The sequence below is a fragment of the Corylus avellana genome, chromosome 2 (genome assembly GCF_965113065.1).
Source record: "Corylus avellana chromosome 2, dhCorAvel1.hap1.2, whole genome shotgun sequence".
Taxonomy (NCBI): Eukaryota; Viridiplantae; Streptophyta; class Magnoliopsida; order Fagales; family Betulaceae; genus Corylus; species Corylus avellana.
This window is the reverse complement of record NC_142491.1, coordinates 42,229,545-42,243,721: the sequence shown is the minus strand read 5'-3', so window position 1 is coordinate 42,243,721 and position 14,177 is coordinate 42,229,545. Positions and strand designations below refer to the sequence as shown.

The 14,177-nt window shown below is 35.8% G+C and overlaps 1 protein-coding gene across 1 annotated transcript; it reads left to right on the top strand.

Annotated features, from left to right (window-relative positions):
- The first annotated feature begins 7,177 nt into the window (after positions 1–7,177).
- LOC132185458 (B3 domain-containing transcription factor VRN1-like) lies at positions 7,178–8,976 on the top strand. The gene is made up of 3 exons (XM_059599230.2): positions 7,178–7,258; positions 7,874–8,395; positions 8,487–8,976. Exons 1-3 carry the CDS (start codon positions 7,190–7,192, stop codon positions 8,748–8,750), a joined length of 855 nt encoding a protein of 284 aa, XP_059455213.2. The 5' UTR covers positions 7,178–7,189; the 3' UTR covers positions 8,751–8,976.
- Positions 8,977–14,177: the final 5,201 nt, after the last annotated feature.

The following is a 14,177-nucleotide window of genomic DNA, read 5'->3' as shown; positions in this document are numbered from 1 at the left end:
TAACTGATTGAGCACACGTATATTATGAGCATATTTACCTTTTTCTGTAATGCTCCAAGGAAATCAATTAATTAGTAATTGACTCCATGGTTCAACTACCAGCCTTGTCTCTCTCGGAACAAGATTTAGGGATTTGACCATCTCCAAATAGAGACTAAAACATAAGACTTCAACTAAGGGACATAGATAACAATAATTTAAACCATAATCACAATAACAAGAGTGAAACTTAAAGCATCATAACGTAGATAGATCACAAAATGTATCAGTAAGAGAGCGGTCATCAAAATAATAATACAGATTACTAGTGATTGTTCTGAAATAGCATCGACGCCTAAGCTTAACCAAAGATAACATAAACACAATCTCGACCAATTCCCAACAGGTAGTTCCCTTAGCATCCCACATAAATTTAAGCCACATTGGGTCCAAATCCTCAAAAATGACTTAAATCAAGTCCTTCACCACCATTAATTGGCTCCCCGAATTCATCTACTGCTAAACTAGCTATAACAACACATATATTCATAATGGAGGAAAAATGAATACAATAGTAAATCCGACGACTTAGTAAGTAAAAATGCACGTAATGTACATGCCATTTAAATGGCGAACTCAGTTGTTAATAAATCATATGCATCATTGTGATGTGATAGTTATTCGTGGATGCAATATAGATATAATATATGTTGTAACTATGAGAATCAAGTAATAGTTTAAACTGTATAGTTTACATAAGATATTATTACTTCTTAACAGGGTTGATGCTATCCCGAGGGACATGTAATACAAGCCGGTGTCCCGGCTATTGTACACTACCATTCATAACATTAGCAGCCAAATCAAGTCCGACCTCGGGTGGTTCACGCTACTAATGATGTACGTCCTGTAGTAACTCGCTAATCAAATATGGCTGCGCCGGTCATGAAACAACCATTAGATCTAAGGCCCGTACAACACACAAACTTTTGATCATAGAGTTAATATGTATAATAAGCCTATAACCGTTATCCAATAGGTACCGGTGTGCCATGTCATATGATACAATTAGTTTTATCCGTCTTTTACATGCATGCTCTTACAAATCTCACCATATTCATTATCTTATTGAAGCAACACATGTTTTTACAAAATAGAGTTCATAGTAGATAAAAAAATGTATTTCATAAGAGTTCTAAAGATGCATGTTTGGTACACAAAAAATAGTTGTGTAATACGGAAAAAATAATGATAAGTATTCATGTGAGTTTGTAGTCACCCAAAGTCTTATTGTTCCTCCAAATATTCCTCAAGGTGTTCCACACTCTCAAAATATGTGAAAAGACCTAGCATTAATCCTAATGCCAAACACTGGCCAACGGGGGAACGGGGAAGGGATCATAGCGGATTCTTTCCGCTCTCGACTCTTTTCCTTGCTCACCTTTTTCCTCACAAAGGAAGGAAAAAGAAAAATGAAAGAGCATTTTTTTTTTTTTTTTTTTTTGTGTTTTCTAGCGGGAAAAAAGGAAGAAACGTACTCCCTCCAGGACCAGTGACTACCAAATCAAATCCCCATTTTGCCGCTTTTTCAGGGTGGCAGGGCAAGGAGGTCCTCTCCTTGACGTCATTCAACCTTGTTTCTGTAAAACCCTGCCAAAGTCACGTGCAGCGTTAAGTGTGGAAGAAGTTTTTAAAAGTGACGTGATGAAAGTTGTGCTGCAAAAGGAACCAGCCACCGAGACTTGTAGCTCCGAGGCATTTCCACCGTGATTAGAGTTTGTTTAACTATGGCACCGAATAAATCAAAAAGAACTCGCCGGAGGAATGACCACCGGCCGTTAAGTTGTGTTAGGGGGTGAACACCAATTGCAGATGCTCAGCGGAATTAATCTACCCCTCTTTGTGCAAATTAAATAGTAACACAATAGCAAAATAATAATTCAAGCAAACCCACAAACAAGACACCAAGATTTTTACGTGGAAAACCCTCCAATGCGAAGGTAAAAACCACGGGACCTAGTCCAGTTAAATCTTCCACTATCAACAATAATGAGTTTACAATTTGTCTTCCCTAGAGAAATATCTAGAGGTTATCACCACATCAAGAATACATGCATTCTTGGATTAAACATAAATTCATCACCCTAAAGTGGATTCCAACAAGAATAAAGAAAGATCTCACCAAGTGGGTATTAGCAACCAAACGATTGGAGAGGAATTCCAACGATCGACACCAGTCAATACGTAGCACTCGTCGTCAGGAGCAACACTCTAAAATTGCATCAAGATCGAACCACAAACGACCTTCCAATCTCTGACGGATGTTCTTCTTTTTCTTTTTCTTTTCCTCCCTGCGCCGCACGCTTCTTTCTTTCTTCTCTCGTTCTCTCTCTCTGAAAGAAAGAGATGTATATATATAGTACACAAAGGGTTTTAAAACCCTTAGTGTTTCCTGCCACGTGGGTTGGTCCCCACATAAAGAGGGACCACCCAACAAATCTCCCCCTCCCGATTATGTGGGGGGATCCACCAAGCCCGCCGCGCTTCTGCAAATTTCAAGATTTTGCATAGGCAACGATTTAGTCATCATATCTGACCCATTATCATCAGTATGGATTTTCTCAATCTGTAACAGCTTATCCTCCAGTGCATCACGAATCCAATGACACTTAACATCAATATGTTTCGATCTTGAATGGAAAGTTGAATTCTTACTGAGATGGATGGCACTCTGACTGTCACAGTAAAGCACATACCTCTCTTGCTGTAAACCCAATTCTTGTAAGAACTTTTTCATCCATAACAATTCTTTGGCCGCTTCAGTGATAGCAATGTACTCTGCCTCTGTGGTAGACAAAGCAACACACTTCTGCAATCTGGACTGCCATGACACTGCTCCCCCTGAATAAGTAATCAGGTACCCTGAAGTAGATTTTCTAGAATCAATATCCCCAGCCATATCTGCATCTGTAAACCCATCAAGCACCTGTTGACCACTGCCGAAGCACAAACATACTCTCGAAGTACCTCTGAGATACCTGAGAATCCATTTCACAACTGCCCAATGTTCTTTGCCAGGATTAGAAAGGAACCGACTAACAACTCCAACTGCATGAGCGATATCAGGCCTCGTACACACCATGGCGTACATCAAGCTACCCACGGCTGATGCGTAAGGCACTTTCTTCATTTCATCTTTTTCTTTCTCACTTGTAGGACTTTGCTTTGAACTCAACTTCAAATGACCTGCAAGTGTAGAGCTCACCGGTTTTGCCTTGCTCATGTTGAATCTGTCCAATACCTTCTCGATATAACTCTCTTGTGATAGCCACAATTTTCCTTTCTTCCTATCACGAGAGATCTTCATACCAAGGATATGCTTTGCGGGTCCCAAGTCCTTCATAGCAAAGGACTTACTCAATTCTTTCTTCAGTCTGTCAATTTTACTAGTGTCACGACAAACAATCAACATGTCGTCCACATACAGCAAGAGAATAATAAATTCTCCATCAGAGAATTTCTTCACAAACACACAATGATCTGCTGTAGTTCTCTCATACCCATGATCAACCATAAAAGAATCAAACTTCTTATACCACTGTCTCGGTGCCTGCTTGAGTCCGTACAAGCTCTTTTTCAACCGACACACTAAGTGTTCTTTGCCTTTAGCTGTGAACCCCTCTGGTTGCTCCATATAAATTTCCTCCTCCAAGTCACCATGAAGGAAAGCAGTCTTCACATCAAGCTGTTCGATCTCCAAATTCATTTTGGCAGCCAAACTCAAAACAATTCTGATAGAAGACATCTTTACCACGGGTGAGAAAATTTCATCAAAATCAATGCCCTTCTTTTGACCGAACCCTTTTACAACTAGTCGCGCCTTGTACCTTGGCTGTGATCTGTTTGGTTCAATCTTGCATCTGAACACCCATTTATTCTTGAGTGCTCTCTTGCCCTTAGGCAGTTCCACCAAATCATATGTGTGATTCTCATGCAAGGATTTCATCTCGTCTTGCATGGCTTCTAACCATTGATTTTTCTGGTCATGTAGCATAACCTCTTGATAACTTTCTGGCTCTCCCCCATCAGAAAGTAGCACATACTCATTGACTGAATACGTTCTGGAAGGCTGTCGGTTTCTGGTAGATCTTCTCAACTGAATCTCAGCGGCTGGTTCTGAAGAAGCTTGCTCTAGATGCTCTTCTGACTCCACATTATCAATTGTAGGCTCACCATTTTCACCAACTGTATCAACCTGTTCTTCTTGTACATCTCCCATGTGTTCATCATGCATCACACAAGGAGGAATAACTGGATCCAAATCAACACGGTATTCACTCAGAGACTCTGCCTTTTTCTGATCCAAGTCTTCAATGGTTTGATCTTCAAAGAATACGACATCTCTACTTCGTATGATTTTCTTATTAACTGGATCCCACAGTCTGTAACCAAACTCCTCATGCCCATAACCCATGAAGATACATTGCTTGACTTTGCTATCAAGCTTTGATCTCTCATCTCTAGGAATATGGACGAATGCCCTGCAGCCAAACACTCTCAAGTGCTCAAAAGAAACATCTTTCCCTGTCCAAACCCTTTGAGGAATGTCACCATCCAAAGGAACTGAAGGAGAAAGATTTATCAAGTCAACTGCTGTCCTCATTGCCTCACCCCAAAAATGTTTAGGCAATTTTGCATGAGAGAGCATACACCTGATTCTCTCACAGATGGTTCTGTTCATTCTCTCTGCTACTCCGTTATGCTGCGGAGTCTTGGGTACAGTTTTCTCAAGCCTGATCCCATGGCTTTTGCAATACTCTTCAAACGGTCCTCTGTATTCACCACCATTGTCTGCACGGACGCATTTTAACTGCCTTCCAGTTTCTCTTTCAACCTTCATATGAAAGACTTTGAACACACCCAATACCTGATCTTTGGTTTTCAAAGCAAACACCCATACCTTTCTAGAGTGGTCATCAATAAAAGTTACATAATAAAGTGCACCACCTAGAGTTTTAGTGTTCATAGTGCAGACATCAGTGTGAACTAAATCAAGAATATTAGACTTTCTTGATGAAGAAGATTTTTGAAATGAAACTCTTCTTTGTTTTCCAACAAGACAATGAGTACAGGGCGTTAGTGACGTACCTTTATTATTAGGAAGGAGCTGTTCCTTGGCGAGAATCTGAAGTCCCTTCTCACTCATGTGACCAAGCCTCTTGTGCCATAGCTCAGTGGAGTTTTCATTCTCAACAACAATCGCATCTCCCTTGACTAGTCTTGCAGCTGTCTTGTAGAGAGTGTTGGTCTTCTTTCCCCTGGCTGAGATAAGAGAACCCTTGCTCAGTTTCCACTGTCCACCTCCAAGGTAATTGTGGTAGCCTTCATCATCAAGTTTCCCAATAGAAATCAAGTTGAAGCGCATTTCAGGAACATGCCTGACATCCTTGAGAATCAATTTGCACCCAATGCTGGTTTCTAGCTGTATATCTCCCATGCCCACAACTTTACACTTTGCTTCATTTCCCATCCTAACCCAACCAAAATCGCCACTGGTGTAGGAAGAGAAGAAATCTTTATGTGGAGTAATATGAAAAGATGCTGCTGTATCAACTACCCACGTAGATTCATCACATGCGAGATTAGCATAAGCTTCATCAAAAGCAAATACCACATCACCATCAGATGCAACTGCTGCAGTGTCTTTTTCTTCTTGACGTTCTTCGTCTTTTCCTTTTAACTGTTCCCTCTTAAACTTTCTGCAATCTCTTCTTATATGCCCAGGCTTGCCACAGTGAAAACATTTTATGTCCATTTTTGAATAGGACTTTCCTCTTGACTTGTCACGACTGTCATACCTGTGAGGTTTTCTGCTTTTACTTCTCCCCCGCCTTTCTATAACAAGTGCCTCTGAATGAGAAGAAATACCTTGTTCTTTCCTTCTTGCCTCTTCATTGAACATGCTGTCTTTTACCATACCCATAGTTATCACACCATTGGGAGCCGAATTACTGAGTGACACCACCAACGTTTCCCAACTGTCTGGCAAAGAACTCAACACAAGTAATGCTTGCACCTCATCATCTAGTGCAAGTTTCATGGTAGACAACTCGTTCAACATTCCCTGAAAATTACTCAGATGCTCCGTAACACTATGCCCATCTTTGTACTTCAAATTCACAAGCCTTCTTATCACAAAGGCTTTGTTTTGAGCAGTCTTTCGTTCATAAAGACTTTCTAACTTCTGCCAAAGGCCATATGCATCAACTTCTTTGGCTACGTGATGAAAGACACTTTGATCAACCCACTGCCTAATATATCCAACGGCTTTCCTATTCAATTTCTTCCAATCATCGTTGGTTGCAGCAGCTGGTTTGACACCTTTCAACTCAATGGGGTCAAACAATTCTTTGCAATACAAAATATCTTCCATCCTAGTCTTCCAAATTGAATAATTGGAAGCTGTGAGTTTAACCATGCTATTAGATGACTCTTCCATTTAATTCACACAAGAACTCCACACAAACAATGAACCAAAAGCTCTGATACCACTTTGCTAGGGGTTGAACACCAATTGCAGATGCTCAGCGGAATTAATCTACCCCTCTTTGTGCAAATTAAATAGTAACACAATAGCAAAATAATAATTCAAGCAAACCCACAAACAAGACACCAAGATTTTTACGTGGAAAACCCTCCAATGCGAAGGTAAAAACCACGGGACCTAGTCCAGTTAAATCTTCCACTATCAACAATAATGAGTTTACAATTTGTCTTCCCTAGAGAAATATCTAGAGGTTATCACCACATCAAGAATACATGCATTCTTGGATTAAACATAAATTCATCACCCTAAAGTGGATTCCAACAAGAATAAAGAAAGATCTCACCAAGTGGGTATTAGCAACCAAACGATTGGAGAGGAATTCCAACGATCGACACCAGTCAATACGTAGCACTCGTCGTCAGGAGCAACACTCTAAAATTGCATCAAGATCGAACCACAAACGACCTTCCAATCTCTGACGGATGTTCTTCTTTTTCTTTTTCTTTTCCTCCCTGCGCCGCACGCTTCTTTCTTTCTTCTCTCGTTCTCTCTCTCTGAAAGAAAGAGATGTATATATATAGTACACAAAGGGTTTTAAAACCCTTAGTGTTTCCTGCCACGTGGGTTGGTCCCCACATAAAGAGGGACCACCCAACAAGTTGTATGGCGGGTAGGAGACCCTCGCACTTCTTCAAGATCATACTCCCCTCTACTATCGACGACAAGAAACTTGTAATTAATGCCTTCTTACTACCTTGCTCAGTTTGCCTGCTTGTTTCTTTCTCTTTCCATTAATTTCTTGAATATTACTGCTGGTACTATCATATCTCATGATGGGTTTCTTGGTTCTTGTTTGTTTTGGCACTTGGAAATAACAAGAAAGAGTTTTAATTCATTTCTAGTTTCAATTTCCGGCCCATTTTTGTTTGTTCAACATGGGATGGAGCTAGATATAATTGCGGATAATTATATTGATATAACAAAGTTCGAATAATTTAATTTAAAAATAGTGATTGGGGTTTAAAGATTAATTAATTAATAAATTCTGGCAAACAATTTCTTGTTGAAAATGTTGATAGCTCTTCAACGTCATTTGGTACTGAATTTCCTCTGTTGACGAGGTTTCTGCACCTTTAAAGTTTAAAGTATGCATTGCCCTGTTTCATTTTAATAGAAGGTAATTACCTTGCCAATTGATATGTTTAGGCTACAGGGGATGAGAAACCAAAACCCAAATCAATCTTTAAAAAGTTTAATTGAAGTTGTTGGTTTATGCTGCAATTATTTTACAACAGAGATTTTTATCTGCATCACACGTGACAATATAACTCACCTTGGTGGTTGCAGAGGATCCCTGTAAAGTTTGTAATGGAATTTGGGTATGAACTGTCTGATGTTGCCACACTTACTGTTCCTAATGGTCATTTTTGGCAAGTGGGATTGGAGAAAGCCAACAAGGAGATTTGGTTTGATGATGGTTGGCAGGATTTTATGGAATCCCATTCAATTCATTATGGCTACTTTTTAGTGTTCAGATATGAAAGGAATTCAAAATTCCATGTTCTTGTGTTTGATAATACTGCAACTGAGATTCATTACCCACGGAGAGAAGATTGTGAATTGGAAGATGAGGTGGACAAGTTGAAGGAAAATGAAATGTCTAACTCAGATAAGCTGTTCCCAAAACATGAAGTAGATGGGGGAACATATGTTAGGGAAATATTTTCTGGCACATCTTCAAAAGGAAGACTCATGATGTCCAGAGGAAACGACAGAGCAATCGAAGCAGCCAGACTGTTGAAGCCTACAAGTCCTTCGTTCATGGCCTTCGTGCGCCCATATCATATAAGTAAACGAGGTTATAATTTGGTGAGCTTTTGTACATGATGTGATCATGTTTTTCTAATATCACTTTGAATATATATATATACAATTGTTTCGATCCTTGTTTCTTGTGCAGTATGTGCCTCTTGAATTTGCTGGCAAGTATCTTAGTGGGCATCAGTTTGTCAGACTTCAAACTTGTGATGGAAAACAATGGCGTGCCCGGTGCTCTGGTAGCCATGATGGGAAATCAAAATCAAGAAAAACTATACGGTGGTGTCAGTTTTGCAGAGACAAAGACTTAGAAGAAGGAGACGTGTGTGTGTTTGAGCTGATCAAGAGGAATCCTGTTGTGCTTAAGGTCTCAATATTTCACCTGGCTGACTATGAAGTTAACTAACTTTCACACATAACTTGTCTAAACTCAGAGTCAGTGGTGTTTGGCATGCAGAAGCTTTTAGGATGTATGGTTTTTGTTTTTGTTTTTATATATGCATGGACTTTTTCCAGTAGTGATATGGCTTGTACACAAGATTCATGATGCTAAAGCTTTTGTGTAAGCTTATCCATACTACGTACTAATCTAATTAGTTTCTACTACACTTAATATGTCTCTGTTATTGTTTAACATAGATCCACAGAATCAGGATTTGCTGTATTTTTATATTATTTTTTCACCATCAAATCGTATGTTTTCTAGCTATACATTGAGTTTATTATTCTTATTCCTATATGCATGTTTCCTGGTCTTGCAACTCGAACCCTCTATCTAAGATTCAATGTAACCACCGAATATCTTTCTACATCAAAATTAGCAAAAAATATTAAAATTCAGTTGTGGTTCTTCTATGGAGGCTGCTCTGCCAGCATGCTTGTATTGCTTATAAAAATAGAAACTAAAGAGATATGTTATGCTGTAATAAAAATATTATTTTTGGCCTATAAAAATTTTAGGTGACGAGAGGTTATAGGCTCCATCAGTGAATGGGGCTGAATGGGGTTACAACAATTATGAATGGGGCATGTAGCCTCTTGCTTTCTAAAACTTTTATAGATAAAAAATGTTTTTTTTATTGCATTATAACATTTTTCAAAACTAGAACTAAAGGGAGGTTGGAGGAAAAGGAAAACTCTCTAAAGAAGCATGTAATGCGTAAAAACAAATATTTTTGTTATTTTTGTTTGAAGTTTTGATAATTATACCTCAATAAGTTTAAAAAATGATTAACGTGCCAAAGAAAAAAATCTGTTAAAAAAACTGAGGGTGTAAGTGCATTCTCAGCAGCATTTTTCATAAATTCAAAAAATAAAATTACATCTTACTTCCCTATCTAAATGCATTGTTTTCGAAAATATATGAGAAAGTTAAGTCCTTATCATGATTAACATGGGCCATAAGCTCAGTTTTGACCAAGCAATGAACAAATGTCTAAACTCAGGATCTGGTGATGTTTCATTTCTGTTGTTCCCTTTTTTTTTCTTTTTTTTTTTTCTTTCTTCGGAGGGTAATTTTTGAAGTCTTTCAGATCATTAATGTGTTGTTAGACATGTGCCATCAGTAGCCGCTCATTAAATTTTCTCTAAATTTAATTTTAAAAAATTGCCATTAAATAAGTAAATATCATTTTTTTTTTTTACTTTAACTAAATGGGGCTCAGAGTCCCATCACCGGCGCACAGAGTGGTCAGAGGAAGTGGTGGTGCCAAAGGCAAAGGGAGAGGCAGTGGGGAGGGGAGGGATAAAATGGTCTTCTAAATGGAAATTTGGAGATTGGGAAGGTCAGGTGTTGAGGGGTCGAAGGAGATATGCATGGAAGCCATGGCAAGGAGAGACAGAGAGCAGAAACTTGCGTGGTAGGAGAAAGAGAGAGAGAAATGGAAACCAGGTTGAGTGGTGGAAGATGGTGAAAATAAAATTTAAAAACAAATAATTCTAGATTGTTAGAAAAATGGTAGCATCTATGATTATATATATAGGTGATTATGTGATGATTGCGAGTTGGATTGATCTGCAAAAGAAACAATTTCAATTTTAGCCCCTCAAATGTTGTCAATAACCGCATCAGCACGTACGTTCCTATGTATCACAAACTTAATGAAACTATTTCTTTTTTTTCTTTTTTTAGGTTTCTGTTTTAAGTTGGTGGAATTTGACCATAGTGTAAGGGAATTTATTATTTATTTTGGGTTGTTTTATTTATAAACACATGGATTAGGAATTAAATCGTAACGAGACTGGACTTACAAGACATGGCTAGGATTTTGATCCAAGCCCTAGCCATGCATGTAAGACACAAGGCTAGCTAGGGTTTTTATACCAGTTTTGACATTATTCGATCTTTAATTTAAATTCTACACGATCTCATAAAATAATAAAAAAAATTATCATTATGTTTTTAAACGAGTCATAGATATGTTATACAATATGAGGTTCGTGTGATATATCTTTAATTTTATTACTTAATTAGTTAGAATAAGTTTTTGATATACAATTGAAATTCATGTAATTAGAACGCATATAAATACTGGGTCACTTGTTTTACACATTTTCCTTTGTAATTATTGTTGCACTGTTTTAATTTATTTTAGATTTGTTGTTGGGGAGTCCACCCCTTTTTCGTTGTTAGAATCTCCCACTTCTTCTTCTTTTCGGATCAGAAGTAATAAAGATCCTCCTTTATAATCCTTTCTTTATTTACTTAAAAAAAAAAAAAAACAAACTCATATAAATACTGCAAATATTAGGTCCAATTAAAAAAAAATTCCAAAAAAAATCCAAATATTTCTCTCAAAATCAATCTCAACATTTTTATTTTTTACATTATATCAATTACCTTTTTATTATTATTCAAATAAAAAAATCACCACAAAACAATTTTTTTCACATTTTCATATAAAATATTTTTACTTTTTTATTTTTTCACATTAATCAAATCTCAGAACTTCTTCATTTTTTCGGACAAACATACCGCAAGTCTCAAACACACCCAAGGTTTTGAAATCCAACTACCGACCTTTTTATTTTTGAAATCGAACTACCGACCTTAATTGGACAGAAAACAGTCATATCAGGACAAAGTACCAAAATCTTGGCCCAAACTCCAAAAGATTTTTGAACTTGAGCTAACCCCTTGAATATCTGTCCTTTTTTTTTTTTTTTTGTAAGATAATATCTGTCCTTAATTCTCCTAAAAAAATACTTCTTTGAACACATATGAGTTTATTATTATTATTATTTTTTTTTATTTTTTAATTCTGAGCAAACAATAGCCAATTGGGGAATGGGGAAGGGATCATAGTGGATTCTTTTTAGGTTAAATTTATTTTACTTCATAAATTTTAGGAGTTTTTAAATTCTAATTCTAATGTTTAAAAATTGATAATGTATTCCTTAATGTTTTAAAAATTTTCAATTCAAATTTTTTGTTATTAATTTATGTCTAATTGGACGAAAATTATATATATATATATATTGAGAGTAATTATGTAATTTCATAGATTTTCGTTTAATTTGACGAAGATATGAATTAAAATTTTTTAAAATATTAAAAAATACATTACCAATTTTTAAATATTATGATTCAAATAAAAAAATTCTTAAAACTTTAATAATAAAATGAATTTAACCCATTCTTCCTGCTCTTGACTTTTTTCCTTGCTCACCTTTTTCCTCACAAAGGAAGGAAAAAGAAAACGAAGAGTTTTTTTTTTTTGCAGGTAAAAAAATCCCCATTATGCCAATTTTTCAGGGTGGCGTCACTGGCATGGCAAGGAGCTCCTCTGTTTGACGTCAGTTAACTTTGGCTGTGTTCCCCCAATGAAATGATAAAAAATAAAAAAAATAAAAAAAGGAAAAAGAAAGAGTGAAACGGTATTATATTAGATTTAATTAATATGAGAGAAAAAAATAATAATATTTTATATAAAAAATTTATTTTGTAATAATTTTTTTATTTAAATATTAATAAAAAATTATTGATATAATGTAAAAAATAAAAATATTAAAGTTAATTTTGAAAAAAAAATTGTGAATTTTTGAAACTGGTCCGTTTTGACCCTTTGCCAAACACAACCAAAGGTTCTGTCAAACCCTGCCAAAGTTACGTGCAGCAGCATTATAGAAGAGGTTTTTAAAACTGACGTGACAGTTTGACGTTAGGGGAAGCTTCCCGACGTGAATGTTGTGTTAAATCAGCCATTGGGGGGAGCACAGCATCAGCTCCGAGGCATTTCCACCGTGGGACCACAGCCACTGATTGCAGAAGCTTTAAGGATCTGGCTTTTATTTTTGTTTCATATTTAGGGTTTTGTCCAGTGCTACAGCTTCTAGTCATGCTTTAAAACATTTCTGTAAGCTTGTCCATGCTAATATTAAACTATGGGTTAAATACTTAATACTTAATAGAGTTTGAAAACTTTATTTTTACTTTTTTGGGATTTCATTTTTATTATAGGACCTTCAGTTAATTCATCCGTTAGTTCACCACTACGACTGACACGTGACACCTATTTAATTTTATTTTTTATGTTTTTTTTTTTTAAAGGAAAAAGGCCACCCCCAAATTACCCTCAATTTTTTTCCTTTTCTTTTTCTTTTTTTTTTTAAAAAAAATTAAATTAAATAGGTGTCATGTGTCAACATCTGATTGGTCCACGTGTCAGTCCTAACGGGTGAACTAACTTAGTCCTTTATCAAAACCCCAAGGGAGTTCTGTGATAAAAATAAAACCCCAAAGGAGTAAAAATAAAGTTTTCCAACTCCAAGAGTATTAAGTATTTAACCCTTAAACTTTTTTGCAAGGTTTAATTAATTTCTACTGCACCTAATATGTCTCGGTTGTTATTAAACATAGATCCACGGAATTAAGATTTTTTGTGTTTTCATATTATTTTTCTTCCATCAAATCGAATGTATACGGGCTAAACATAAGAGGCTCTGTTTGGCATTGGCCTGAAATTGTTTAATTGCTTGGAAGCGTAACAAAAATTGACTGATGCGAGAAAAAAGTAAAAATGTTTAATATAAAAGTGAAACAATTTTATTTTTTAGTGATTTTTTATTTAAATAATAAAAAAAAAATATTGATGTGATATAAAAAAAAAATGTTAAAAATTTAAAAAAAAATTGAAGAATAGCAAATTGGCAATGACAAACAGAGCCACTATTATTATTATCCTGTATGTATCAAGATTAAATTAAAAATTTAAAAACAAATTTTTGATTTGAGAAAAAAAAAAAAAAAAAAAAAAAAAGGGCAAAGTCCATTTAACTCCCTTAAACTACCATTTTAATGATACTCAAACTACAAAAATAATGATAATATACTCCAAATTTTAACAAAACGATGAAATTACCTTTACTAAAATAAATACAAAAAAATACAAAAAATTATTATTATTTTTTTCAAAATTTTAAGGGTATTTATGTTTTATTGAAAGTTCTATAGAAGTAATTTTATTATTTTACTAGTATTAGGGAAGTACATTATTATTGTTTTGGTAGTTTTAGAGTAAATTATCATATAATAGATTATGATTGAGGTTATAATTTGAAGTGGTTAAGTTAATTTTTTTTTAAAAAAAAAAATCGACAAGTTTGAGTTAAAAAGACTTTTTGGTCTTTGGTTACATTTTTTAAACTAGGAACGTAAGCCGGATGATCCACTACAAGAAGACGTCAGCCAACTCAACTCAAGTCTTCAACGCTTTTTTTCTAAAGAAACCTCTCTTTCACGTCACTCAATTTTTCAAGTCAAGAAGGACAACTATATCAGAGAGTGATTTTTGTCTTTGGTGCCGTGCTACATCAGTGTCTACATATCAGCCAC